This window comes from Mustela nigripes, chromosome 11 (assembly GCF_022355385.1).
Source record: "Mustela nigripes isolate SB6536 chromosome 11, MUSNIG.SB6536, whole genome shotgun sequence".
NCBI classification, from domain to species: Eukaryota; Metazoa; Chordata; class Mammalia; order Carnivora; family Mustelidae; genus Mustela; species Mustela nigripes.
The window spans coordinates 16,057,279-16,084,888 of record NC_081567.1 but is presented as its reverse complement, the minus strand read 5'-3'; the positions used below and the strand labels follow the sequence as shown (position 1 = coordinate 16,084,888).

The following is a 27,610-nucleotide window of genomic DNA, read 5'->3' as shown; positions in this document are numbered from 1 at the left end:
ATATGACTTTGTTAACGGTTTAGCCATTATCTGACTTGGAGCTCCATCCTAGGACCCTGAGATCATGACCCGAGCCAAAAGCAGAGGCCTTAACCCACTGTGCCACCCAGGCGCCCCATTCCTAAATTCTTACTTACAGTTTTTAGTGTCAGTATGGTCTCAGATTGTTTTTTGTTTTTTTTTTTTAAAGATTTTATTTATTTACTTGACAGAGAGAAATCACAAGTAGGCAGAGAGGCAGGCAGAGAGAGAGGAGGAAGCAGGCTCCCCTGCCGAGCAGAGAGCCCAATGCGGGACTCGATCCCAGGACCCTGAGATCATGACCTGAGCTAAAGGCAGTGGCTTAACCCACTGAGCCACCCAGGGACCCTCAGATTGTTTTTTAGTTCAATTTGTTTTATCCATTACTGTCATCCTTTTAAAATACTTGGTTGGAGTATAATTTACATGAAGTAAAGTGCACAGATCTTAAGTGTGTGGCTTGGTGAATGTTTCATATAAACTCATCTGTATAATCACCTAGGTGAATAGAACATTAGAAGACTCCCTCATGGCCCTCATTATTCTTTTTGTTTCCGATTTTGACCAGTGGAAATCGCATCAGCCTAGTTCTTTTGTCCTGATAAGTCCCCACATTTCTTCACTTGCTTTCTGGCACAAATTATTCCAGGCTCATCTTACACTTTCTCTGCTCCAGCCTGGGAATTGGTCATTTCTCCCAAGAAGTCCTGGTTCCTTGAACTGGGGCCTGTCACGTTGAAATCAGTATCTAGACTAGCGGTCCTCATTCTCCTGAGATGTGACTGCTTCTAGGCCCTTTCAGAGGTTAGAGCTAGAAAATATATCTATTTTTAGATCTATGTTTAAAATCATACCTCCAATTTCAATCAGTCGTAAGTCTTTCTCTCCGTTTCCCATCTCAAATTCCATCGTCCCGTATTAAGAATGTTGTTCACTTGCAAATCTATTTAAGTATAACAATATATTCACTTGCTCAATTTCTGAATAATCCCATTATAATAACAAACGATAAGCCTACTAAGTGAAGTTCAAGTTTTCTTTGCCATTGTTGGTCTTTAGATTGGTGGTGTGAAGTCGAAGTGCTCTGCTCCAAAGTTACTTGGATTCGTTTTCCTCTTACAGGGTTGTGATCCCCAAGTGCCCTTTCTAAGACAGTTGTTAGAAGGACAGGATTCCTCCTGGGCCTCTTGCGGGAACGGGATCTCCACGAGGGCACGGCCTCCCTCCGGCCCCGCCGCGGAGTTTAGCGTAGGACGCTCGGCGCGTCTGCACGGAACGAGCCCGTGAATGCCGGGGCTGAGCGGGGCACTAAAGTCTTAAGAGGCGAGTCGCTGCCGGCAGGACCTCCGTCGCCGGGCTGGGAACGGAGCGCTACTCCCGAGGCTTACGGGAGGCGCCGGTAGAGGACTGGGCAGTGTGGGGCCCCAGCTGGCGCGCGCTCGGGAGGTGTCCAGGGACCCGGGCAGCCCCGCTGGGGGACGGGCCACGCGTCGTCCAGGGCCGCTCAGGGGCAAGCTGGAGGCCCAGGCCGCGGGCTCCGAGACCAGAGCGGGACGCGGCCCCCGAAAGCACCCCCTTGGGGCCAGAATGCCAACTTCCCAAGGAGCGGCTGGGGACAGTGGCGCCAGGAAGGGGACAGCGGCGCCCGCCCCAGACCGCGAACGAGCGCGCCGCAGCCCCGCGCCCCGCTCTCCCCGACGCCTCGCTTCCGGGTAAGCCACTTCCGGCTCGCGTTCCCGGCCACCGGCCGCGCTGGACGACCAGCGCTCCGCCCCCGTCGGCCCTGGCAGATGCTGTGCGCTAATTGGCGGCATCGGAAGCCCCGCCCCGGCGTCTCGGCCTTTGGAAACGCCGAGCTCTCACGCCCGCGCCCACCTCGGGACCCTCCGCTTCCTATTGGACTGCGAGCTCCCAATCGGAATTGTTTTTGAACCACAGTTTTCCAGCGCCGCTGGCCATTGGCGGACAGGACGGGGGCGGGGCTTGGGGTCGTCGCCGGCGCCGCCCGGGTGCAAGGTAAGGGACGGGAGGCGAACCCCGCGACTGAGCGGCTTCGCGTCGACCCCGGCTCCTCTCCCCTCCCCCGCGGGTGAGCCTGCGCGAGACCCCGCGCCCCCTCCCAGTGCCCGCCCAAGTGCGCCTGCGCAGCAACAGCCACCTGCCCGTGCGCCCCTTCCCTTTTCCTCCGCACCTCTTCCCTTCCCCTCCCCCGCCCCTCCCTGCCCCGACACCCCTCCCGCCCCCAGGCCCTTTCGCGGGGTCTCCCCAGCCCCGATCCTTCCCCCACCCCGTCCCCGTCCCCGAAGATCCTGGCGCCCCAGCCGCAAGGGCTGCGCCTCCGCGAGCCGCGATGCGCGTCCTCCCAGAGCCCGTGGGCCTCACTGCCCTCGCTGCCGTCCGTCTCCCCCGCCCAGGCGCCCGCCGCCTTCAGAATGACGCTGGACGTGGGCCCGGAGGATGAGCTGCCCGACTGGGCCGCGGCCAAGGAGTTTTACCAGAAGTACGACCCTAAGGACGTCATTGGCAGGTGAGGCTCAGGCCAGGGAAACCGGCCCGGAGGGGTCGGGCCCTGGCCAGAACGCACGGCTCCATCTGAGGGCTGGACAGAGTACTTATTTATTTGACAGAGAGAGAGAGAGACGTCAAGTAGGCGGGGGGCCCGGGGAGGGGGAGAGCAGGCTCCCGGCCGAGCGGAGAGCCCGACGCGGGGCTCGACCCCAGGACCCTGAGACCATGACCCGAGCCGAAGGCAGCGGCTTTACCCACTGAGCCACCCAGGCGCCCCTGCATGGTTCTAAATGGGAACGAACAGTGGTTAGTGGAGGACCATTTGGGGACTTAAGTCTTTGTCTGGGTTAATCCCCATTTCTTTCACATTCACTCATTTATGTGTTCACCAGACGTAGTTAAAGCAACGAAGGTCTGCCAGACACGAAGCCAAACACAGGGAGCGTAGAAGAGAGATTTATGCCTGGAGAAGTAACTGAAAGAGACACATGAGCGTTCCCGTAGTATCAGGTTGTGGGATGGGGCTCAAAACCACAGCTTTCCGCAAGGGGTGATCTTTAGGTCTGGAAGGATGAGTAGTTCAGCAAGCAGAAAATAGAAGCACGGCTCCCCTGTAGAGACAGTGGCAGGGACACTCACCCATCCAAGCTTTCCTAAGCACGTCCGGTGTGCTAGGCTAGCACATACACTGGGATACAGGTCTCACATGTTTTCTGTTCTCCTGGACTTTGTATTCCAGTGGTAGAGACAGACAGTAAACACGAAACCAAGACAACGGTCCTCATCTGCTCAGGTGAGGGGATGAGAGTAATTAACGGCGCTGATGCTTGAAGGATGGGCACGAACGGGGGATATATTTGGGGCGGAGGGAACAGCACATACAAAGGCACAGGCAAGAAAAGGCCTATTCTAAAGCAGTGGGCAGATGATCATGGGGCCTGGGATGTAGTAAGAGTGGGACAGGTGGAGGAGATGCAGTTGGACAGGTCAATAGAGGCCTTAGGCCATGAGAAAGAATTTCCATTTTATTCTAGTGAAACTGATGGTTTCAAACAGGGTAGTTAAATTAACATGGTCTCATTTATATTTCTGTGATCTGGGGGCTAGGCACTCAGCCTTTCTGTGCCTCAGTTTTGCCGTTTAGATTGGGAATAAAAATAGACCCTACCATGTAGGCTGCTGTGAGGATGGGAGGAATTAATATGATTGTCTTAGTACACTTCTGGCAAATGTAAGTGCTCGACGTGAGTCTGTTACTACATTCAAAAAAGATCATTCCGACTCTTGTGTAGAAAATGGATAGGCGGCGGACAGGAAGGGATGTGTGCAGACCAGTTGGGAAGCTGTTGATTGATTCAGACCCGAGACGGTGGTGGTTTCGATCTGAGTGGCGCCGGTGGAGATGGAGAGAGGTGGGTAGATCGAGGTGATGAACTGAGGAGACACTGATAGTTTCCTGAGAGAGCAGACGAGGGCCAGAAGAAGAAGAAAAGGAAATGGGAATCATGGCTAAGGTTTGGATTTGAGCGCCTGAGAACCATTTTCTGAAATGAGGAAGGCCGAGGAGGATCGGGTGGCCGGGAGGGCCGAGCAAGTTAAGAGTTCAGCTTTGGAAATGGGAAGTTTGGGATATCCAGCCAGAGCTGTCAAGTAGGTACGTGTCTCTGCAGCTCAAGACACAGCTGTATAGAGCAGTCCGTTTGGGAGGCAGTAGCATATACATCGTAGCTGGCGAGAAAATACATGGAAAGAAGCGAAAGGGGCCACGCTCGGGCCCTGGGGCATGTCGCCATTAAGGAGCTAGAAAAGGAGGAGTCAGCAAGGGAGGCTAAGGAGAGAGCATCTTTGAGTTAGAAATAAAAACAGGAAAAGAATGTGCTTCTAGAAGGCTGGCGCGGTCTGCTGTGATCCGTGCTTCTGAGGCCAGGAAAGCAGAAAGGGCTGACTATTAGATGTGTTCAGACCACATGCAGACGTGATAGAGGCCTTTAGGATCAGGAATTCTGGAAAGGAACCAAGCCTTGAGGCAGTGCAGTGGGAGCCGTTTGCACAACCGGTAACTTAAATGGCCCAGGACAGGACGGTCATGGGGGAAAGGGTGTCTGGAAAAGAAGAGAGCTGACACCCAAGTCCTAAATTGAGGTGGGGTTTCAGGACCAGGTAAGGGAGGGCTCACCGAGGCTAGGAGAGCCCTTCGGGAAGAACAGTGGTTCTGCTGCCACGGGGTGCCGAGAGATCGGTTTCGGAGGAAGCAGGTCAGGGAAGAGGGTTCGTTAGCCTCTCGCTCCAGCATTGCTGTGGCAGCAGCGTCCCTGGTCTCTGTCTTTTCCCTGTGTTTCTCCTGCACAGTAAATGACGTGTACACCCTCACTAAATGAGTTCCCAGAGTGCCAGTTTCTTCATGTATGAAATCTTCATGTCTGCAGCTTTAAAAGAGCTTGCTGCATTCTAGAAATTGGTGATAAGTTCTAAGTCACTGAAGCAAAGATTGAATAGCAGGGACATAGCCAAAAATGAGACTGCAAAGAAACTGGAGACCATTTGGTGAAGGCCTTGAATGACAGGTGAAGGAACTGGGGTTTTACTTCCATCTTGCAGGTAACAGGGAGGCAGTGTGGCGTGTCCTCCGTAGTTCGCTGGGTACGGTTGAAATTATTAGGGCTCACTTAAAAAGAGCAGAGTTTTTGCTCTACGGGTCCTGCTGAGGAATGAGGGTACGCTTAGAGCTTAGTTGAGAATTTAAGCTGGAAAGGTTTTAAGCAGCAATGACATAATTGGGGCGGTCATTCTGGAAGCAGCGTGGTGGGCGGGCTGCGTGGCCGGGGTCGGCAGTAGAGGCGTCAGTGAGGAGGCCGTAAGGCTATGGGGTCAGTACTAGGAGGCAGGTTTGAGAAACACACCCGAGGGAGTGGCCTGGCTGCATGTGGTAGGTTGTGAAAGAAAGGGGCATGCCAGGAACTCTCCTCAGATTTCCAGTCCGGGAGTCTGATGTCTGATTGAATGGCATTACTGTTAATGGGGGAATTAAAACTGTCAAGTGGCAAAGAGTAAGACAGTAGGAAGTGGTGAGCACTGTAGCGGCTGGAAGGTTCTCGTCCCACTCAAGACGGGAATTCAGATTTGAAAAGAACCGCTCACTGACCAAACACAACACACCCTTTGGCTGGAGGGTCAGTGGTTGAGATCTCCTGATGGAACCCGAGATGTGGGTGGCAGGCGGTCTAGGCAAAAGGAATTACGTAAGAGCAAAGGAAGCCGTGAAGGGCAGCCAGGGAACAAGCCCAGGAAATGTGTGAGCTCCGGCCTGAGAGATTCGTACTAGCCTGAGGTACTCGTGGGATCATAAGGAATTGGCGACTGATTCCAAGCCAGGAAATACATGTCTAGGACTTTCTCTTCACCATGCCAAATGGGTTTTTCGTCTTCTACCTCGTGGCATTGGACACCTCTTCAAGTTGGCCTTGTCCACACTTCAGAGCCCGCAAAGTGGAAGTCCAGAGACCTGATGTCAGTGGGTCACTTGGAGGTTAATTAGTGGCACATTTGGGACCTACACCAAGGTCTCCTGATTCACAACTTTGTTCTCCAGTCAGTGGTCTGCTGTTTATTTGGAGCCTCTTACACTTGAGGTATTGTAGGAGAACTTTGGGATTTGGAAGGGGTAATCAAGGGGAGTGTGAGTAAAATTTGGAGGGAGCCTTAGATCATTTCTTCTTGCTTACTCCTTGTGCGGTTCCGGGAGAAGGGGCAGGTTCTGGGGCTCAGTTGGAAAGGACCTCCCTAAGCTTCTCTATGCAGGGAGCAGCTGAGGCTGGATTCGAACCCAGCACCCCGCCTGCCTTCCCTGGGAGCTTTGTGTTGCCTCTTGCTGAGGCTACTGTGAAGCTGCCGTAGGCCAGGGCGGGCCGCAGCAGGCTGCCTTACTGTCTGGATGGGGCTTCCGAATACGGAGCAGGGGGATGAGGATGGCCAGGCTCCACTCTTGGTGGAAATGAGCGCGCAGGAGGCCCTGACGCGTGTGCGGTCTGACTCTGGCAGAGGAGTGAGCTCCGTGGTGCGCCGTTGTGTTCATCGAGCCACTGGCCACGAGTTTGCGGTGAAGATCATGGAGGTGACAGCCGAGCGGCTGAGTCCTGAACAGCTAGAGGAGGTGCGAGAAGCCACGCGGCGAGAGACGCACATCCTTCGCCAGGTCGCCGGCCACCCCCACATCAGTGAGGCTGCGTTCCCCGCTCCCGTTAGCCGACAGCCACCTCCTGCCGGCCCTGCCCCCAGCCCATTCCCCCCAGCACTGCCTCCACACCTCTGCTCCCTTCATCACGGCTCTGCTCCACCGCCCAGTGCGGCCAGCCTTTGGGTCCCTCCTGCCTCCGTTTGGTTCTCCTTCCTTCCCAGGAACCGCCCGCTGCCACCTCGGGGTGGAACGCCCCTTTAACTTGCTCCTGCTCCTTCCCATCTCGTATCTCTGCCTTTTCTGCCTCTTTCCCAGTCACTCTCATCGATTCCTACGAGTCTTCTAGCTTCATGTTCCTGGTGTTTGACCTGTGAGTATCTCCCTGCCCTGATCTGAGACGCGTCCTCCTCCCCTCCATGCATGGCCCCAGCCTGCCGGCGCAGTGGGCCGGTCGCCCTGCTCACCACTTCCCATGGGCCCGTGGCCCTGGCCCCTCTCCCTGGGTGCCCTGAGGAGGCGAGCTCTTCCAGAGTGCTCAGGACCAGCCAGTTGAAAAGGGCTTCCGTGACCCCCGGGCTCATTGTCTCAGTCCCCATGGTTATAAGATCAGCAGGGAACACTGAAGAGCTGAATACTTACCGACAGATTCTTGCTCCCCTGTCTCTTGCTCTGAACACCCTACTTGGTGTTTGTCTCTGCCCATCGGTTCATTTCCTGGGCAGTCTGAATCCAAGTGTGAGATGTTCTACAGTACAGTGTAAACCAGTGCAAAGGCACTTCAGAAGAGTGGTTTGAATAGCAAATAATTAAGAGAGACCCCTGGAAAAATTTCACAAAGTCTTCGTATACAAGTGACCCTCTCTAAAAGGGGCGGGGGAGGTAGGAAGCATCTGTCCCCTCATCATGCAGCTTTGCAGAACAGGTGCAAGCCCCCAGGCAACACCTGACTTCAAGGGTCCACGCAGAGTTGCAGTTATAAACTTGGTTTTTGAAAGACAAGATAAAAATAACATCCTGCCCAACTTTTTTGCCATTATTACCTGTGAAATTTTGGCCCATATCTAGATAGATTCACTTTAGAGGGTCCTCTTTGAATAATGAGTCTCATATAATGAGGACCTCCTGTAAATTGCTGCCGGAAGGTTCTTATTCTTGCTAGCATAGCAGCCGTGGCATGGCGCATGTATTTTGACTGGCGACCCCTGGGCCAAACTGTCCCTGGCATCCAGTTCACTCTTGGGGCACACTGACCACTCAAAAAAAAAAAAAAAACCAGAGAGGACTCTCTCTCCCCTGGCCTCTTCCGTGGTATATTCTATGAGCGCTGGCTTATTTTTCCTAGACCCCATGTAAGGTGCACCTACCTCCCAACCCCTCCTGTTCCTTAGGATGCGGAAGGGAGAGCTGTTTGACTATCTCACAGAGAAGGTGGCCCTCTCCGAAAAGGAAACCAGGTAATGACTGAGCCTGTGGCCCGTGGGGTGACCAGGGGACAGGGCGGGGTAGGGAGAAGCCGACGAGGAGACTGCGCCTCCCCCAGGTCCATCATGAGGTCTCTGCTGGAAGCAGTGAGCTTTCTCCACGCCAACAACATTGTGCATCGAGACCTGAAGCCCGAGAATATTCTCCTAGATGACAATATGCAGATCCGACTTTCAGATTTTGGGTTCTCCTGCCACTTGGAACCTGGCGAGAAGCTCCGAGGTGAGGGGGCCTGGCGCCTTAAGAGGCTTGGGAGGGAAGGAGACCCAGGCCTGACGCTGGTTAGCGGGGTCTGACAACCGAGTACCCAGGTATCAAGAAAAAGGGAGAAGTCAGTGAGCACTTGCCAAGTACCTTCTGTGTGCAGAGCCTCGTGTGGATCTGAGGGGGCTTCCCGGTCTGCGCAGGGGAGGGGACAGAGACAGGTGTGCAGGTCGTGGGACACAGCCAGGCAAGGGACCGTGCAGGGGAAGCCAGGATGGGGGAGCGCCTGATTCAGCTGGAGGGACCTACGGAAGGAGGGGTCTCCAGAGCTGGGCCTGTCCCCTGAGGAAGAAGGCGGTGGAGGGGTGGGGGTGGGGGTGGAGAACAGGCCTCAGCTGCGTGTTTGGGTTTTGGCACAGATAGGATGGCAGTGTGCTGCTTAGGAGCTAGGAAGAGCCCCATGCGGCCAGACTGTGCGGCTCCACTGGTGCACTGGAACTCGCCCTCTGTAACACCACTGTGTCACCATTGTGACAGATATTTTTAGTGCAAATGGAAGACTTCACAAAGTCTGACTGTGGACTCCTTAGAGCTATTAAGGTACTTTCTGTCCGTCGTTGGCTTGGCGCTGTGCTATTAGCAGCTGACGTTCGCTGGCACCCCACTAAGTCTTTATATGGCTGGGTTCTCCAGATCCTCTTGACCCCTCTTTGAGATAGTGTCTGGATCACCATTTGATAAGTAGGCTTAAAGAGGTGAGGGGACTTGCCCAGCCAGGTAGCTGGGACTTGAGCAGTCGGACTCCAGAGCTCATGTTCATGACCTGTGGACTTAACACGTTTGTCTTGCGGATGCTTTGTTTCCCTTTGGGCTTCCCCATATACTTTTTCCCATTCTGGAACCACCCTTGCCCTTGGCTTCAGGAATTGAGGTTCCCCTTTAAAGCTCCAGGTTAGGTTAGGTCCCCTGCTTTCTCTTCTCCTCCCCCCTTCGGGACACACCTCTTACTCTATTATTTCTTGTTTGCTTTCGGATAGACAGCTTGGTAAGGGCACATCTAATTTCACCAGTGTCTAGTATGGTGCCTGGTACGTGGTGGGCATTCTTCAATACTTTTGGTGGGAATTACCCAGAAGAGTCAGGCCTGTTAAGCTCTCCTGGAAGTGTGGCAAAGAACACGGTTGGGCAGCTGCAGATGGAAGATTTGGCACCTGAAGCAGAAGCAGCTACATGTAACAGGCTTGGATCAAGTCGGGGAGGGCTCTGTGTTGCAGGAGTCTAGACTTGAGCCCAAGGCCGAATGGGCGGGGACAGCCAGGGAGGGATTTTAAATGAGGGACTTAGCTAGTGCATGCCTTAAGAAATCCCATACTCCCACTCATTCTCCTTGGGTTTGAGTGCTGATTCCACCATACAGAATGGCGATCATAGGTGGAGGAATCGATTCGGGCAGAAAGGAACATAAAAAAGAGTGAAGGTTTGTTTTCCATGTGTATCATGTATGTCAAAACGTGATAAAAGGCTGTGTAAGGGGTGAGGGGGTGGGGTGGCGGTGCCAAAAGATATGGGGACTGAAGTCAGTCCAAAAATCAGCTATGCCACAAGGAACCTTGGTGGGCACTTGAGTTGTTCAGCAGGGATGGGGCTAGGTGAGCCCTCAGCGGGGGGTGGGCAGGAGCAGAATGGGAACCCTTTAGGCCCTGGGAGTGTGGGGGCTCAAACAGAGTCTGGAGTTAGGGACCCTTGAAGGAGCTGGTGGCATCCGCCAATCTCCGCCTTCTCTCCCCAGAGTTGTGTGGGACCCCAGGGTACCTCGCACCAGAGATCCTTAAATGCTCCATGGACGAGACCCACCCCGGCTACGGCAAGGAGGTCGACCTGTGAGTTTCCTGTCTCCCCGCCTCCCTGCTCCTCTGGGGCCCGTCGTCCGCACGCCTGCCTGGCACCTGCCTGACTCCGCTCTCCTCCCCAGCTGGGCCTGCGGCGTGATCTTGTTCACACTCCTGGCTGGCTCACCACCATTCTGGCACCGCCGCCAGATCCTGATGTTACGCATGATCATGGAAGGCCAGTACCAGTTCAGCTCGCCCGAGTGGGATGACCGTTCCAACACGGTCAAAGACCTGGTGAGCCGAGGCTGTGAGTGGGGTGGGGAGGAGGCCCAAGCGCTGCCTCTCACGCTCTGGGGTTCCCCCTAGATCTCCAAGCTGCTCCAGGTGGACCCTGAGGAGCGCCTGACAGCGGACCAGGCCCTGCAGCACCCGTTCTTTGAGCGCTGTGAAGGCAGCCAGCCCTGGAACCTCACGCCCCGCCAGCGGTTCCGGGTAAGCCTGCAAGCTTCGGGGTTGCGCCTGCTCCTCTGTGCCGTGATCTTTCTCCTACGGTGGCTACTGCACTGGAGTTCACACGGCCTCCCGCCTCCCCACCAGGTGGCAGTGTGGACCGTGCTTGCTGCGGGACGCGTGGCCTTAAGCACCCAGCGTGTCCGGCCACTGACCAAGAGCGCACTGCTGAGGGACCCTTACGCGCTGCGGCCCGTGCGGCGCCTCATCGACAGCTGTGCCTTCCGGCTCTATGGGCACTGGGTGAAGAAGGGGGAGCAACAGAACCGCGCCGCGCTCTTCCAGCACCAGCCCCCCGGGCCTTTTCCCGTCCCGGGCCCTGAAGAGGAGGGGGACTCCACTGCTATCCCGGAGGAGGATGCGCTGCTGGCGCTGGGCTAGCACTTTGGCCCCGGGGACCCCAGAGTGTAGGACTCTTCAGGAGGAGGATTTTTATCATTCCAGCTCTTCTGGGCTTTGGCCTCGGGCCTTGCCCCGCAGGCTGGCCAGGCCCACCACTGCTTGTACTACCATGAAGAGCAGCCGTGTATCCCTGCCCCCACCAGCCGGGGCTTTGGGGTCGGAGCAGAGGGGGAAGGCAGCCACTCGCAACACCACGCCTGGTCTCATCTGTGCTGCTTCGGCCACGTTTGCAATAAAATCTGCGCGCCAGAGGGAGCCGGTGCCCAGTGTCTGGTGTCCGGCTTTGGCACGGGAGCCCAGAAGGTGCTCAGGGAGCAGGGCGGGGATGGGGCTGCCCTGCCCTGGGGGTTTATTGGGGAAAATGCTGGGGGTCACTTGGTCTTGTTCTTGCCTTTGCCAGAAGGTGGCTGGAAGGGCCGCTCTAGGGTGGTCAGCTTGCTGCTGAGCCGGTCCTCGCTGGCCTGGAGCTGCTCCTCCATCAGCTGTTGGAGCTGCCTCAGCTCCTTGTTCATCTGGGTCCTGATGTAGGCTTGCAGGCTGGAGACCCGGCCTGCCGGGACAGGGAAGAAGGGGCAGGTCAGCAGAGATGCTGTGCCGCCGCATCAGCAGCATTGCAGCTTTATTTCAGGGAAAGCAGCTACACCCCTTCCGCGAAGAGAGGTGGGGGAGCTGGCCAGCCTAGGTCCTCCGGGTTGCTGATCCGCAGGCAGATAGCTCCTGCCTCCCCCCCAGCAGCTGCGTCTTAGTACCTGTTTGTCACCTTGGACTTCTGCATAAGGAAGCATTTGGAGAAAGGGCACTGTCCCTAACACAGACATGCAGTCCTGATGTGGTCCATACCCTTCATTTTATACCTGCCCAAAGTCACGGGGGACCCTAACCCATCCTCACTTGGCTCTGGCTCCGGCTCCGGCTCCGGCTGGACCCCTGTTTCTGGTTCCTCTTGTGGGCTGACGCCCTGCTCCACCTCGCCGCCTTTCTCTGCAGGCCAGAAGCAGGAAGAGCCTTCAGCCCCAGCCCCAGCCCCAACTCCAGCCCCAGCCCCAGCCTTCTTCCCTACCTGTCTCCTCCTCTGGCAAGAGCTTGGGGGGCTGCAGCCCCACGTAAGTCAAAGACAGATCCAGTCGCACCTGGGGAGGAGGAGGAGAGGCTGAGAGGCGGACGTCTGCGCCGAGTGGGGGAGGTGAAGGGCGGCCTCCGTACCTGGGGCGTGAAGACGTATTTGTAGAGCTTGAAGTGGCGGAAGTAGGTGTTGACCACATAATCTGCCAGGGCCAGCAGCTGTTCCTCCCTAAAGAGGTTGATGCTGAAGGGGGGCCGCTGTGGGGGTGGTTGGGAGTGAGCGGACTGACCTCGCCCAGGAACCCTGACCTTTTCTCCAGGTGCCCAGCTGTGGAGGAGCAGGGAGAGCCCCTGCAGCCTTCAGAGGAAGACGAGGGTGAGGCGTGTGCGCCAGGAGACTGGGCTAGAGCTTAGCTGTGGGAGGCCGAGGATCTCGTGTCAGGGGAACTGACCCTGACTCCGTGGCAAAAAAGGACACTGATGAAGTAGCGGTAACATTCCTCCACGTTGCCCAGGGGGGTTGCTGGGAGAGAAACAAGATGAACAAGTGAGTCCCCTCCTGGATCGTCACTCATTTCGCTCCCTCACCAGCTACCTTACTGAGCATGAGCTTTGGAAGTGAACAGCTCTAAGGTTAAGTGCTTGTTTCATCAACTCACTCAGCAGCACCCACAATGCACTGTTCCAGGCACTGGACAAGGCAGACGAGATCCTGCCCTTAAGTAACATAGAATAAAACAAAAACTACGGAATTTCAGCCCTTGTTGAACATCCCCCAGGATATCAGTTCCCGGAACAAAGTGGGAGCTGAAGGAGGAGCTGTTTCCCTGAGCCCTGTCTCTGTACTGGTGGGTAGTACCCACAGTATTCCTCAGAACGGTCCCGTCAGGTTGGTGCTGTCTGTAAGGAAGTGGTGGTTTCAGAGCTGAAGTAGCATGTGCGTGAAAATGCTGCTTGTGACGGCAGAACCAGACTGCAGGGGGTGGCCCACGACTGCTTCCCGTGGCCCTGTGTGCAGTCCCCGCCTCCGCTGTCCCCTGGGCTGAAACCCTTTGGTCGCTGCCTCCTCTCACCAACACAGGCCTTATGAAGGTCCTGGAGCAGGGCACAAGCTGTGGATGTCTGTTCCAGCGAGAAGCCCTGCTGACGGCAGAAGATAAGTGCGTGGGAGAAGAGGTCTAGGGTGATGGCCTCCTTCGGGCTTGGCTCAGGACAGCTTAGCCCCAAGAGCTCAGCTAGCACCCTTGGGAGGGAGACAGGAAGGAAGAACTGAGCAGCCCCTTCCGCACCCCGCACCGGTGCCCCACGTACCCTGGAGCTGCGCATCCTGCCTTCCAGCCCGGCCCTCTCAGCCCTCCCCGGAGCCAGCGCTTCTGCTCTTCCCTGCCCCGTCCCCATACTCCCTCATCTCCTCCGTGCTGGCTGTCTTCTGCAGCCTGTGCATGGAATGCGTATCCAGGTACTTCCTGCCGTAAGGAAAGAGGAGAACAGGTGTTGGTGGCCGCAGGCCTTAGTCCCCTGACGGGGCTGCCATGGCTAGAGCCCTGGGCTGGGAACCAGGAACCAGGAGACCTCAGCCTGAGGGTTCGCCCTTCTACTACCCTCACGGGGCAAGTCACTTCCTCTGCGGGTGTAACGTTCTCCATCTGTAAGTGAGGGGTGTGGTGTGTGCTGTAAAGGAGCGCCTGGGGTTCTCGTCATTTATAAAGCGGAGGGTGAGGTAGCGAGTTCTGTCTCCGGCTACACAGGGCCCCGCAGCCGCGGGTGGTGCCTCCGCAGCCGCGGGTGGTGCCTCCGCAGCCGCGGGTGGTGCCTCCGCAGCCGCGGCGCCTTCCCAGCCCCCTCTTTGGACCGGGGAGGCCGGAAGCCTGGAGCTCTAGTCGCCGTGGACAAGTGCAGTTCCCTCATCTAGCAAACGGGGTGCCGCGGCTGTCGGACAGGCCTGTCGGGGGAATCGCGCGCGCGGTGTCGCTTTCCCCCGGGTCCTTCCCACTCACCACAGGCAGATCCGCGGTTGGGGCAGCGGGGGCTGCGGAGAGAAAGCCGAGTGGGCAGGCGGAGCGTTGCCACCCCGGCCCCAGTCCCTGACCCCTCCGGACTCTCCAGCCTAAGGACCTGCTCGCGGGCCTTCTCATGCTAAGGCCTGTGTGCGAGCCCCGCCGGCCGCCCAGGCTTCGGGGGGCCCCGAGCACGGCCCGGGACCAGCAACCTGGAGTCACGACCCCTGCCTCGACGGGACGCCCTGCCGGGGAGCCCTTTCGCCAGCGCGGCGGGGCGGGCCGCGCTGTCCCGCCCTCACCGGGAACAAGGTGGCCGCAGCGTCTTCATCCGCTTCTTCCGAGGCCGCCGTGGTTCCGGGCCCGGGCCGCGCCCCCGTCGCCATCCGCGTGGCGGACCCGTCCACCGAGCCGAGGCCCCTCGGGGGTTCCCGCGGCAGCGCGGAGGGCTGGTCACGCTCCGACGGGATCTTCAGGGCCGTCAACTCGCTGCACTTGGGGCGGATCATCTCGTCGCTCTTCCTGGGCGCGGGTCACCGCGGGCCGCGTCCCGCCCGGGGCCTGGGAACGCCGGTTCTCGGGCCGCGATTGTCAAGTCCTCCCTCCGGCGACGCCTCAGCCAATCCGCGGCGCAGAGGGGCCGGGGCGGCCAATCCGCAGCGAGCGTCTCCCTCCGTCTCAACGGCGACCGTTGCTAAGGGAGTCCGGGGCGGGGGGAGCAAGGGGAGGGCGCTCACCAATCAGTGAGAAGCCAGGGCGCATGCGCAGCAAGTTTCAGGCTCCGCCCCCGTGCCCTCGCTTCAAAGTGGCTAACTGGAGGTAGGCGATGCCCTTAGGGCTGGAGGATGGGCGTGTGGTGTCCGTTGCCACGGGAACTGTCTGCTGGCCAATCACCGGGAGAAAGAGGCGGTGTTCGGGAAGAGACCGAACCGGCCCCGAGAGGCGGGACAAAGCGCGACCAATAGAAACAGGAAATGAAGTTTCGCCACATCCGGCGTTGCCTGCGGCGCCTGCGCAGTGCGCCGAGGAGGCCGGTGACGTCCGGTGCAGTCCAAGATGGCGCGAGGCCGGGCCCGCCGCGGGTGAGGGTCCCGGCAGGCGTGTGCGGGGAAGGCCTGGGGCTGCGGAGCACTGGCCGCCTCGCCACCTCTGCCCTCGGTCGTCTTCAGGGGACGGGAGTGCCGCCGACGCCCTCCTGCCGTCCCTCGGGAGACCCTGCGGCGCTCCCCGCAGCCGCGGCCATGTCCGGACCCGGCAACAAGCGCGCCGCGGGCGACGGGGGCTCGGGGCCCCCGGAGAAGAAGCCGAGCCGCGAGGAGAAGACCACCACCACGCTGATAGAGCCCATCCGCCTGGGCGGCATCTCGTCCACGGTGCGTGGGGCCCTGGCCCGGCGCTCCCCGCTCGTCCCGTCTCCGAGCGCCGGACCGTCCGGAGCCTGTGCTCCCCGCTCCCCAGGCGAGCGGGGCCGCTTCCAGCACGCGCGGCTGAGAAGCCGGGGACGGACCTCTGCCCGCTGTCTGCAGACGGGGAACGGGCTGGCCGCAGCGCGCGGCTTGTCAGAGACCCGAGAGTTAGACACAGGCAGCAGCAGGCCTTGGCCCCCCGCTCGATTAGCGGCTTTCTCCGGGGTGCCTAGATGTCCGTAGGTCCTGCCGGTGGTTACGGTGGGGTCCTGCCCTCGCCGCCCCAGCGCGCTCCTCTCTCCCTCGTGATTGCCCTCTGGGGCCCTGCTTGACCCTCTCCTCTCCGTTTGTTCCCCTTTGGTAGGAGGAGATGGACCTCAAGGTGCTGCAGTTCAAGAACAAGAAACTAGCAGAGCGGCTGGAACAGCGGCAGGCTTGTGAGGACGAGCTCCGAGAGCGGATCGAGAAGCTGGAGAAGCGGCAGGCCACAGATGACGCCACGCTCCTCATTGTCAATCGCTACTGGGCCCAGGTGGCTGCCCCTCTGCTTCCCAAGACCCGGCCTCCATCCAGCTGCCCGTCCTCAGACTGCTCTCCTGGGAAACCAGCGTCGTGCTGGGCAGCACCTGAGGGAGTCCTAACATTTTTGGTGCTTTCTCCCTTCAGCTGGATGAAACTGTGGAAGCCCTTCTCCGACACCATGAGAGCCAGGGGGAGCTGTCTGGAGGGACAGAGGCGCCTGGGACCCAGGAGGGGCCGATGCGTGATGAGACCCCTCTCACAGAGCCAGGGACGTCGGACCTGAGGGGTAGGGCCAGAGCCCTAGGAGCTGGGGAGCTTAATTAAGTCCTGGGAAGGGTCCTGCTGAAGAGGGAACTTTTGTATTAATCTCCTGAGTTCCTCCCCACCCTTCACGCAGACACACATTTGACTGCATGTTTGGATAGCGAGCAATAGCGGTTAAGGACTCGGGCCCCAGGCTTTGGAATCTGAGTGACCTGGTTCATAGTGCGTGTCAGGTTTGACACTCATTTAATTCAGAAAATAACAATACCAAGTGATAGTTGTGAATTCATACTGTAACAGCCTTGGATGAGACAAAGATAAGCCAAAAAAGAAACACTGTCTTTGCCATCGGGGAGGAAGTGATTATAAACCACAAGTAAAAAGAATAGGAGCCCATGAAACGGAATTAGTGTATGTGCACTTGCGTGTGGGTCTCGTTGAGATGGCGAACACAGAGGCGGCTTCCCTGAGGCATGATTTGGAAGCTCCGTGGCCTTGAAATTACTTAAGTTTCCTGGGCCTCCGTAGTTTCACTTTGATGATGGGGACACCAGTGTATTAACGGGCACTGCGCGTGCTGAATCCGTGAGCCACAGGGCGTCAAAGGGCTCAGTCTGGAACTTGGTATGGAGTGGCGGTAACTGCTGCTCTCAACCTCATGAGATCCTCATGAGGGTCTGTCCACCTCCCACAGAGCCCCTGCCCGTGCAGCTGCGGCCCCCGCTCAGTGAGCCAGCATTGGCTTTTGTGGTGGCCCTGGGCGCCAGCAGTAGTGAGGAGGTGGAGCTGCAGCTGCAGGGCCGGATGGAGTTCTCCAAGGCCGCCGTGTCCCGAGTCGTAGAGGCCTCAGACCGCCTGCAGCGCCGGGTGGAGGAACTCTGTCAGCGAGTGTACAGCCGAGGTTAGTTCTCTGTGTCCCACCGCAGAGGTGTCCGTCCCCACTTGTGTCTGGTTGTGTCCCCCCAATGCCCGAGTCCAGGGGCAGCCATAATTCTCCAGGGAATGAATTAACCACGTTCTTGGGAAAGCGGTAGTTAGTAGATGCGGCTCTGCCCTTGGTTCGTGGGGTTGCGCTCCAGAGAGGTGGGAGGAGTTGATGCTTCTGGGGCCACTGCCTTCCAGCTGGAGACTTCTCTGGAACACTGCACAGATCTTAGTTGCAGCGGCTGACCCACAAAGCGTAGTAGCAAGTGTCCAGGCTTTGCAGGCTGACAGGCTCTCCCAGCCCTAGTCCTGTCATTCTGAGCAGATGGTTCTCCTCTCTGAGCTGGTTTCCTCCTTTGTGCAGTGGAGATAAAAGACTCCGGGCTTTGTCCTGAGAAACTGGCAAGACAGCTGGTGGATCACACTGGGCACATAGCAGACTCCAGAATGAGTTAGTACTTTGCCCCATGGCCCTGGATTTGGCTCTTACCCGAGCCCTGCCTTCTCAGGGGACAGTGAGCCCCCCGGTGAGGTGGCTCGGGCACGCACCCGGGAGCTGGGTCGTGAGAACCGGCGGCTGCAGGACTTGGCCACCCAGCTACAGGAGAAGCACCACCGCATCTCGTTGGAGGTGGGATTAAAACCAGGGCAGGGTTTGGATTAGACACATACGAAGGCTCTCAGGGACCCAAGCTCCCTGCTCTAAGCATCTGACCCTGTCATTGTCTCCAGTACTCTGAGCTCCAGGATAAAGTGACATCAGCAGAGACCAAGGTGCTGGAGATGGAGACGACAGTGGAGGACCTGCAGTGGGACATTGAGAAGCTGCGCAAGCGTGAGCAGAAGCTCAATAAGCACCTGGCGGAAGCCTTAGAGCAGGTGGGGCTTGGGTGCTGGGTCAGACGGAGCCATGGCTAGGCACGTGGAGCCCTTGCTTCTCTCCTCCACCCCCATGGGTCTGTCTCTCCGCAGCTCAACTCTGGCTACTATGTGTCTGGGAGCTCCTCCGGCTTCCAGGGGGGCCAGATCACACTCAGCATGCAGAAGGTGAGTAGGCACCATTCTTCCCGTTCCTCCTACAACCTCGGCCCCACCCATGAAAGTCCCCTCAGAATTTAGGACAGAGAGCTGCATGCTCTGAGTCCGTTCCCTGTCATTCATGCTGCTCTGTTTTATTCATTGATTGGTGTATTTAGTAAGTAATTATTAATGTTAAATCGTAGGCACGGTGCTTGGAAGCAGGCACAGGCGAAGACAAAAGAGACAAAAAGCAAAGCTTTCATGGAACTCGGGTTCTAGTGGGGGGAATAAACAGGAAGTAAGATAGTTCATCAGGTGGTTAAAGGTGCCCCAAAGGAAAAGCACAGAAAAGACACAGACGAGGGCACTTGGGTGGTTTATCAGGTTAAGTGTGTGCCTTCAGCTCGAGTCGTGATCACCAGGTCCTGGGGTCGAGTCCCCTGTCAGGCTCCCTGCTCAGTGGAGAGTCTGCTTCTCTCTCTGTCCCTACCCCGCTCATGCAGGTGCACACTCTCTCTCTCACACGTGAAAGTAAATAAATCTTCAGAAAAAAGGGAGCGGAAAGGGAAGTGTGTTGGAGTTGACTGGCATGCTTAGCTGAAGGAGCCGTCTCACCAGGAGGGCTATCTCACTTCTTGTTCATCGAACATATTTTTGTTCCCTGTTAAGCCTTAATTCAGGTTCCTTTTCAGGTCTTTCAGGAAGGTTTTTCTGATTCCCTGTCAGTTATGAGCTTTGGTTCCCAGCACTGATGACGTAGTGTTTTCTCCCACTTACCTGGAAGCCCTTAGGAAAACGCTTGGGTTTGGCTTGTCCCTGGGGCTTCAGAACCCATTACTGCCCACCTTGGGTGGGGATGAGAGGGAAGCCCGCATCCCGGCCCGGCCCTGCCTCCCGTAGCTCCTCCCATTCTGCAGTTTGAGATGCTGAATGCGGAGTTGGAGGAGAACCAGGAACTGGCCAACAGCCGGATGGCAGAGCTGGAGAAGCTGCAGGCCGAACTTCAGGGAGCTGTGCGGACCAACGAGCGCCTCAAGGTGGGCCCTGTTTGGGACTGGGAGGCCTAAACCTGCAAGGTAGTGGCCAGGTCCTGAACCCTGTTGCTGATCACTCATGGGCACCCTGACCGTAGGTGGCCCTGCGGAGCCTTCCTGAGGAGGTGGTGCGGGAAACGGGGGAGTACCGAATGCTGCAGGCCCAATTCTCGCTGCTCTACAACGAGTCTCTGCAAGTGAAGACGCAGCTTGATGAGGCCCGGGGGCTGCTGCTGGCTACCAAGAATTCCCACCTGAGACATATTGAGCACATGGAGGTACGGCCTTGGAGCAGACCTCAGTGTCAAGGTGTCGCTGGCCTTTGCAGCCCCTGTGTGCTGCCAGGGGTCCCTTGGGAATAAGTTCGCCCCAAGCCACGGAGGCCTGAGGTCGGGGGGGGACTCGGGGGATGCGAGGAGAGGAGTTTGCTAGGGGGCTCAGGGGTCGTGTGGGTCCTTGACGCTTCAACCTACAGAGCGATGAGCTGGGGCTGCAGAAGAAGCTGCGCACGGAGGTCATCCAGCTGGAGGACACGCTGGCCCAGGTACGCAAGGAGTACGAGATGCTGCGCATCGAGTTCGAACAGAACCTGGCGGCCAACGAGCAGGCGGGTACGTGGTGAGAGCAGGGTGGAGGGGGGACCTTATCTGGGATTGCTCGTCCCTGGTGTGGGGTTGCCGCTTATCCAGATGCGAGGGGGTGAAGCCCCTTCCTTTCGCAGAGCCGCCTCTCCCTGGCCAAAACGGGGCTCCTGCCACCGGACTCAAAGGCACGGTGAGGGTCACAACCAGGTGAGGTGGCTGACAGAGCAGGCACAGCCAGAACATGAGCTCTCGGCCCCGCCTGTGGTTCTCTGGCCCTACCGTGTCTCTCTCAGAGGTATTCGCTCATTTTATGAAGATTTTTGAACACGATCGATGAGCCGGGCTCTTTTCCAGGCTTTGGGATTATGTCCATGAACAAAACACAGACGATCCCTGGTATTGTGGAACAGTATTGTAGCGAAGGAAGACAACAAAGTAAAAAATAGACCTGCCTAACCAGATCTTAGATGGTGGCAAATACGTCCAGAAGAAGAAAGCAGGGAAGAAAGATAGGAAGCACGGGGAGAAAGGGGTTGGGGTCTCGGTTCTGGAGGCCAGAGAAGTGAAATTTACAAGGTGACGTTTGTTGAAAAGTACAAAGAAAGCGGACTCATTTACTTGGGTGAATCTTAGTCATAAGTTCCTTTAAAGGAAATTTGGAAACACTAAAACAAAATCTACGTTAACAGAAATAACCCAAGTAGGAAGTCTCGTGTTAGTTTTGGGTGAGTTTCCTTTGAGGCTAGGTTATCACTTTGAGGTGATCACGCTCTACATAAGGCCTCAGTTGCCCTGTCGTCCGCAGTGGGAGTGATGGCTGCGGCTCCCTTTCTTCCCCCATGGAGGGCTTGGGCCCTTTGTGCCGAGGCCAGTCGAACTACTTCTTCCCAACCCTCTCCTAGGACCCATCAACCGGGAGATGCGCCACCTGATCAGCAGCCTCCAGAACCACAACCACCAGCTGAAGGGGGACGCCCAGCGGTACAAGCGGAAGCTGCGGGAAGTGCAGGCGGAGATCGGCAAGGTGAGGGGCTGCCTGGGAAGACCCTTGGCTGGACCTGGGCGAGCACCGTCTCACCTCAGCCCTGTTCTCTGTCTTTGCAGCTCCGGGCCCAGGCCAGCGGCTCAACCCACTCCATCCCCAGCCTGGGCCACCCAGAGGACTCCAGCCTCAGTGCCCCGGCCCCAGGGAAAGAAGAGGGTGGGCCAGGCCCTGTCACTGCCCCTGACGGCAGAAAGGAGATGGCTTCAGTGCCCGGTGCCCCCACCACTGCCTCCTCGGTGAAGAAGGACGAGCTGGTCCCCTCTGAGGAGGAGGCCCAGGCCCTAACTCCTGGGTCCCAGGGCTCCTCTTCTCGGGGCCGAGAACCTGAGCCCAGGCCCAAGCGGGAGCTTCGGGAGCGGGAAGGGCCTGGCCTGGGACCCCCATCTGTAGCCTCAGCTCTCTCAAGGGCTGATCGGGAGAAGGCCAAGGTGGAGGAGGCCAAGAGGAAGGAGTCAGAGCTCCTCAAAGGTCTCCGAGCAGAGCTCAAGTGAGCCCCTCTTCCTGTTTCCCTCGCACCCCTGCCAAAGTGGCCTCCAGCCCCAGTCACCAAGCCTTCCTCCTGTGGCTCCCCAGGAAGGCCCAAGAAAGCCAGAAGGAGATGAAGCTGCTGCTGGACATGTACAAGTCCGCACCCAAGGAACAGCGGGATAAGGTGCAGCTCATGGCAGCTGAGCGCAAGGCCAAGGCTGAGGTGAGGACAGGTAGGGCCTGCAGAGCCTGCACAGAGGCCGCCCTGGGGAGTGCTGACCAGAGCAGTGCCCTGGGTCAGCAGCAGGCTGTGGCCAGCGCTCACTCTCTGGTGGCTGTAGGTTGATGAGCTGCGGAACCGTATTCGGGAACTGGAGGAGAGGGACAGGCGGGAAAGCAAAAAAATCGCGGACGAGGACGCCCTGCGGCGCATTCGGCAGGCGGAGGAGCAGATCGAGCACCTGCAGCGCAAGCTGGGTGCTACCAAGCAGGTGAGAGCCCCTGCGGTCCGCCTGCTTCTGAGTGTTGGGATTCCCGTGACTCCTTGTGGAGCGCGTCCAGCAGATGGTCGGGGCCCACGCTGTTCAGCCCTGTTCTCCCACGGTTTCCGTATTCGGGGTCCTCTTTGCCCGTTGGCCGCAGGAAGAAGAGGCTCTGCTGTCCGAGATGGATGTGACCGGCCAGGCTTTCGAAGACATGCAGGAGCAGAACGGGCGGCTGCTGCAGCAGCTTCGGGAGAAGGATGACGCCAACTTCAAGCTGATGTCGGAGCGGATCAAGGCCAACCAGATTCACAAGCTGCTGCGGGAGGAGAAGGACGAGCTGGGCGAGCAAGTTCTGGGGCTGAAGTCCCAGGTAAGGCTGCTTGGGGCTTGCAGGCTGGAGCCGGAAGGGCCAGCGGCTCCCCAGCACTGAGCCAGCACCCCTGACCTCAGGTGGATGCCCAGCTGCTGACCGTGCAGAAGCTGGAGGAGAAAGAGCGGGCCTTGCAGGGCAGCCTTGGGGGTGTGGAGAAGGAGCTGACGCTGCGCAGCCAGGCCCTGGAGCTCAACAAGAGGAAGGTGAGGCCAGGCCCCAGGGGAGAAAGCAGCCTGAGATGGCGGCTCACAGCTGAAGCCTTGCTGGGCCCCGGCTCCCAGCCCAGCTCATGTCTGGACGGCTTACCGGGCTCCAGTCCCCGCGCTGAGCCTTATCTCCGGCCGCTTGCATTTTGGTCTCGGAACGGTCGTGAGGCGGTGTGTGTTGTTACTTGCTTTCCTCAGTGAGGAAACGGAGGCTTAGGGCGGGCAGCCGACTTGCTCAGGAAAGAGCGGACCTGGAATTGGGCCCTGGATCTCCTTGGCTCCATAACCCACGTTTTGGGCACCGTGTTGGTTGGCTGTAAAGTAGGCATGCTGGTCCTTGTCACAGAGTTGTATGAAACCTCAGGCTGAAGGTCAACATTGGTTTTCATTTTCTTCCCCATTTCCTTCATTAAAGCAGTTGTAGTCATGCCCTTACTGTGAGCCCGCGGCACTGAGTGCTGCGGAGAACCTGGAACCAGGGGGCCCTACCAGAGGTGGGACCCTCCGGTCTCGAGGGGCAAATAACCAGCCAATAGTCCCACAGGAGAAATAGGCTGTTGCTGATCCCAGTAAGTCTTGTGAAGGACACTAAGGTGCCGTGAAAGGAAAACGGGGGAGCCTGGCTCGGGAGCTGAGTGTGAGCTGGGGCTTGGGGGCCACCGGGAAGAAGTGTGTGCGCTGTGGGAGTTGAGGGGAGCAGAGAAGAGCCCCGCGGAGGCTGAAGGATGGGCTGCGCATCATGCGGCTGTGCGGGGGAGTGTGTCGGGAGCTGTGGAGAACGGGGGGAGGCGAAAGTGGGGAGGTCAGGAGGCAGGACCGATTCTTGTGACGATACCGGACTTGATCCCAAAAGCAAGAGTCACTGGAACACGGAGCACAGGCATCTGGAGCGTGGCTCGGCACGCCTGACTCTCAGGCTCAGGTGATCGGTGCCCCCCATCCCACCCACAGGCTGTGGAAGCGGCCCAGCTGGCCGAGGATTTGAAGGTGCAGCTGGAGCACGTGCAGACGCGGCTGCGAGAGATCCAGCCCTGCCTGGCCGAGAGCCGGGCTGCTCGTGAGAAGGAGAGCTTCAATCTCAAGAGGGCTCAGGTGTGTGCGTGGGGCAGGGGCCGTGTGGCTCAGGGTCACTGCTGTGGCCTGGGGCTGGGTGCTTCCGGAGGAGAACCCTTGCACTTAACTGGTCCTCCCCCTGCCCCAGGAGGACATCTCACGGCTGCGGCGCAAGCTGGAGAAGCAGCGGAAGGTGGAGGTGTACGCGGACGCCGATGAAATCCTCCAGGAGGAGATCAAAGAGTACAAGGTGGGGCTCGGGGCAGAGGCAGGCCCCGTCACCCAGGAACTCGCAGATGGCGAGTTGGTGACAGCTGGAGTGCACAGTCTGGGGACCCCCGAAACGAGTCGCAGAAAGTGGACAGCACCTTGGTTGTGGGGACTCGAACAGCTGCCCAGGTGCCGTGTGTGTGCTTGGGCCAGGCCCGGGCGTGGGAGGGCCGGGAGCTAGCCTGAGTGTCGGACCTCTTGAAGCCGACCAAGAGGAGGCGGCCGAGTATTCTGAGTGATGCGCGCTGTGGTGGCAGAGGCCGGGCGCATGGCAGCTCCGGGGGTTAGCAGGCTTCCTGGAATGACTGTCATCCGAGGAAAACCTGAGGCGTCAGACCCTGGAGCGTGTGGTGGGTCCGGCTGAGCTGCGTGGCTTATCCTGCAGGCCGCATGGAGACATCAAAGGGTTTTAAGTCAGAGAGTGATGTGGCCTGATGTGCTGTTAGATCCTTAGAGGAGGGGCAGACTAGAGGCAGAGAAGCCTGTTCCGCTGTTGGGAGTCACTGAGGCAAAGAGTGGACAGGGAGCTAGCCTGGGTGTGCGACAGATCAGGAGGCAGAAGTGCTCGGACTCCGCGTGGGTCGATGCGCAGAGGGAGGCGGCGGGAGGTGCTGAGCGCCGGCGTCCCGGATTTGAGAAACGAGCTGGGTGACTAGGGGCATGTGACGGCATTAGGGAGACTGTGGAGAAGCAGGTGGTGGCAGACGGTGTGTCTCCAGGATGTTGAAAATGAGGTGCCCGGGGGAAGCTTGCTGGGGAGGCCCTTGAAGCAGGAGACTGTCTGGACGACAGGGGGTTGGGGGGTCGTGAGCAGAGGCAGCGGGGCGCACTCCATCAGCTGTGGTCCCCCAGGGTGGGTCTGTGGCCCGGTAAGAGACGGCCCATTCTTTCCCCTTGGGACCCCAAAGCTTCCGTGAGAGAGGAAGAGAAGCCTGTGGTTTGGCCCTGAGGAAGCAGAGGCAGCTGGGGGCCGGCCGTGGGGCGGGGGGGAAGGTTTCCCAGATGAGAGAGGTTGCCTGGGGTGGGTTGCGAGCGGGGGAACGCCTGATCGTGGCGCAGTTGCAGTCGGCTGGGCTGCGATTTCAAGCCGGGCGAGCGGAGGAGGACTGTTGGGGGATGCGGAGTGGACGGATTCCCGGACTTAGAGGTGAGATCTGGTGGCCGGTGGGGGGCGTCAGGAGAGGAGATTTGTAAACCTTCGTAGAGAAGAGTGAGTCCAGGGACCCAGCCAGATCTCTGGGTGGCACCAGGCGTGCGCTCAGTTCACGGTAGAGACGGCGGATTTCCGGTGGCACCGCTCTGCCCAGCTGTGACTTAGCAGGTGCGGAGGAGGAGAGGTAGACAGACAGCTTCAGCTAAGACTGGGGTTTGGCCAGAGGCGGCCAGAGGAGTGAGAGCTCGAGCCCCAGGGCAGAGGAGCCCAGGCTGAGCCTGTAGAGTATCAGCCTTGAGCGGGGACGTGTTGTTCACGGGTACCGGTGAGCAGGGTAGAATCCAGACTCTGCTTCTGTCAAGTCCTGAGAGCTTGCTCAGTCCTTGTCCAGAGAGCGCTCTGCCCCACCTCTTGGTTCTGGGGAGAGTTAGAGTCTGTATGTGGTGGGCGTGGCCTGGACCACCTCCTGCCCTCAGCTCAGGGTCTGGGTGCCATCAGGACTGGGCCCGAGCTGCTGCCTTTGCCCGGCCTAGGCGCGGCTGACCTGCCCCTGCTGTAACACCCGCAAGAAGGACGCGGTCCTTACCAAGTGCTTCCACGTCTTCTGCTTCGAGTGTGTGCGGGGCCGCTATGAGGCCCGCCAGAGGAAGTGCCCCAAGTGCAACGCGGCCTTCGGTGCCCACGACTTCCACCGCGTCTACATCAGCTGAACCCGCAACTCAGGGGACTTCGGAACACCCACGGACCCGGGGGCTGTGCCTCCAGTCCCTCCCTACCCCACGTTCAGTGGCCCCTACGCTCCATTCCAGACCCTGTGGGCCCAGCCCCTCTCCACCTCATTGGTTTGGGGGTCCCAGTGCATGCTGGTGGGAGTAAGATCTGTCATGTTCCATTCTGTCTTCTCCCCACAGTCAGAGATGTAGCCTGGGGCGCAGCTGCCCTGCAGGAGGGGTCTGCTCTGAGCAGCTTGTGGAGCCTGGAGCACTCACCTGAGCTTCCCGGAAGCTGGCCCTAGCCCTTCTCCACAGGCTGACTCCTAGTCCGCTGTCTCCACGGGCCCATCCTAGTCCAAAGGGTGCGATCCCCCAGGCTGTGACCTCCTACCCAAGAGAATGCTCATTTGCTACCTGCTTACCCACAAGTGAGGACCAAGGGTGGGCCACTTTCCCCAGCCCCTCAACTCTAGGGCCCAGGGAGACTTTCCACACTTGGGTGGGGCTTCCCTCCTCTGGACTCCCCTGGGCTCTTTGGTCTGGCTCCTACGCTAAGGGCCTAAGGAGGTACCCCCTGGGTGGGGGGCACGGTCCTCTTTTGGGGGGATTCCGGCTGCTGCGGTCGCCTTGCACTCATCTCCGGAGTGCTGAAGCGAGATCATCAGCTTCTATTCCGATCAGCCTCCCCCACACCATCTCTGTTTCTTTTCCAAACCCACTCACCTGCCCCTGTCCCGTGCTTCCCAAGACTCCACTGGGTCCCCAGCCTGACCCTGCTTTCATCTTGATGGCCTTAACTGCAGTGGAGGCGGAGTTTCCCAGGAGGGGAAGGGACAGACGAGGGGCTGGGCCAACTTCCAATCATTCCAGGTGGAGGAGCTTCATCGAACACCCTGTGACTGAGCCTGTCCCCATGATGCTCCCTGTGCCGCCTGCCCAAGCAAACGCCCATGGGGTGCGAAGGCGGCAGACGGCGGCCTGGAAGGTGGAGCTGCTGGCAGGTGCAAGGGCCCGTTCGGACCCGCAGGCCCTGCTCTAGAGAGCTCTTGTACAGGCTGTTAATTGTTATGAATAAACGTCCCCCTCTTCCTGCCCTAAATGTCCCAGGCTTGGGCTGCTACACTTCTCCCGTCGCTGCCCTGGCTGGCACGGGAACCCCAAGGCCCTCCATAGACCTCCCCTAACCACCCAGCGTCGAGTTCCATTTGGACCTAACTGCCGCTCGGATGCCGGAGTCCGCTCGCAGGAGGAGCACGTCTGCAGGGGGAAGGCGCCCGTTCGTGCGTGCAGCCGGCCCCTCGCTGCCCGCCCCCGTGGTGGTGACGCTCGGCGGGGATCCTGGCGGCCCGGGAGCCCCTCCGCCGGGCTCGCCGCGCCCCTCGCTCGCATGGGATGCCGGGAGCGCCGCGTTGCACCCCGGGAGATGTAGTCCGTCGCTGGCACCGGGCCGCGGGGCTCCTCCGTGCGGTGAGCGGGTGCCCGGCGTGTGCCTGCCCGGCCCGGACGCAGGCTGCGAGCTGTCCCCTCCCGCCCCGTCCCCGCCCCCGCGAGCGGACAGACGAGAGCAGCGCCGCGGTGACGTCCTTCATTGCACTGTGCCCGCGCGGACGGCTGCCCGTGGGCTCAGCGGCCTGTCGGGTCCGCGGGTGGAGCCTTCACTGCGGCCGTCGGGGGGCTCCTGCCGGGGCCGGCCCCGTCGGAGCTGGGGGCCGGGGTCGGGCGCAGGGTGGTGGCCGCCGTCGCGCCTTCGCGCGGCCCCGCGGCCCCCTCGGCGGCCGCTCCTCTGCGGGGGCTCGCGGCCTCGTCCGCCTTCGGGCTGCACCTGGCGTCTGGGGTCGCGGCGGGGTCGCGGCGGCCGGACCAGGTCGGAGTAGAGGCGGAGCCGCGGGCTGCGGTGA

The 27,610-nt window shown here is 59.1% G+C and overlaps 3 protein-coding genes across 6 annotated transcripts; 2 read left to right on the top strand and 1 right to left on the bottom strand.

Annotated features, from left to right (window-relative positions):
- The first annotated feature begins 1,964 nt into the window (after positions 1 to 1,964).
- Positions 1,965 to 11,202, top strand: PHKG2 (phosphorylase kinase catalytic subunit gamma 2). Of its 3 annotated transcripts, none has more exons than XM_059414886.1 (10): positions 1,965 to 2,037; positions 2,436 to 2,548; positions 6,568 to 6,743; positions 7,019 to 7,073; positions 8,092 to 8,157; positions 8,244 to 8,407; positions 10,179 to 10,269; positions 10,362 to 10,515; positions 10,588 to 10,713; positions 10,819 to 11,202. In XM_059414886.1, the coding sequence occupies exons 2-10, from the start codon at positions 2,454 to 2,456 to the stop codon at positions 11,110 to 11,112; spliced, it is 1,221 nt and encodes a 406-aa protein (XP_059270869.1). In that variant the 5' UTR covers positions 1,965 to 2,037; positions 2,436 to 2,453; the 3' UTR covers positions 11,113 to 11,202. The 3 variants fall into 3 exon arrangements, with proteins under 3 accessions (XP_059270869.1, XP_059270871.1, XP_059270872.1); XM_059414888.1 differs by having other exon boundaries at positions 2,021 to 2,110; XM_059414889.1 differs by lacking the exon at positions 1,965 to 2,037 and adding an exon at positions 3,269 to 3,322 and having other exon boundaries at positions 2,481 to 2,548.
- A 201-nt stretch (positions 11,203 to 11,403) lies between these two features.
- CFAP119 (cilia and flagella associated protein 119) lies at positions 11,404 to 15,148 on the bottom strand. 2 transcript variants are annotated; one of them, XM_059414890.1, is made up of 9 exons: positions 14,495 to 15,148; positions 14,193 to 14,224; positions 13,596 to 13,661; positions 13,269 to 13,438; positions 12,648 to 12,718; positions 12,337 to 12,453; positions 12,194 to 12,263; positions 12,025 to 12,114; positions 11,404 to 11,683 (listed from the first exon to the last, which is right to left on the bottom strand). In XM_059414890.1, exons 1-9 carry the CDS (start codon positions 14,699 to 14,701, stop codon positions 11,505 to 11,507), a joined length of 1,002 nt encoding a protein of 333 aa, XP_059270873.1. In that variant the 5' UTR covers positions 14,702 to 15,148; the 3' UTR covers positions 11,404 to 11,504. The 2 variants fall into 2 exon arrangements, with proteins under 2 accessions (XP_059270873.1, XP_059270874.1); XM_059414891.1 differs by lacking the exons at positions 13,269 to 13,438; positions 13,596 to 13,661; positions 14,193 to 14,224 and having other exon boundaries at positions 12,337 to 12,553.
- Positions 15,149 to 15,204: 56 nt separating this feature from the next.
- Positions 15,205 to 26,811, top strand: RNF40 (ring finger protein 40). The gene is made up of 19 exons (XM_059414884.1): positions 15,205 to 15,565; positions 15,963 to 16,130; positions 16,265 to 16,406; positions 17,079 to 17,285; positions 17,818 to 17,939; positions 18,041 to 18,187; positions 18,281 to 18,355; positions 19,246 to 19,365; positions 19,461 to 19,640; positions 19,838 to 19,973; positions 20,849 to 20,970; positions 21,051 to 21,478; positions 21,565 to 21,682; positions 21,801 to 21,950; positions 22,102 to 22,314; positions 22,395 to 22,520; positions 23,475 to 23,615; positions 23,725 to 23,826; positions 25,533 to 26,811. The coding sequence occupies exons 1-19, from the start codon at positions 15,434 to 15,436 to the stop codon at positions 25,707 to 25,709; spliced, it is 3,006 nt and encodes a 1,001-aa protein (XP_059270867.1). The 5' UTR covers positions 15,205 to 15,433; the 3' UTR covers positions 25,710 to 26,811.
- Positions 26,812 to 27,610: the final 799 nt, after the last annotated feature.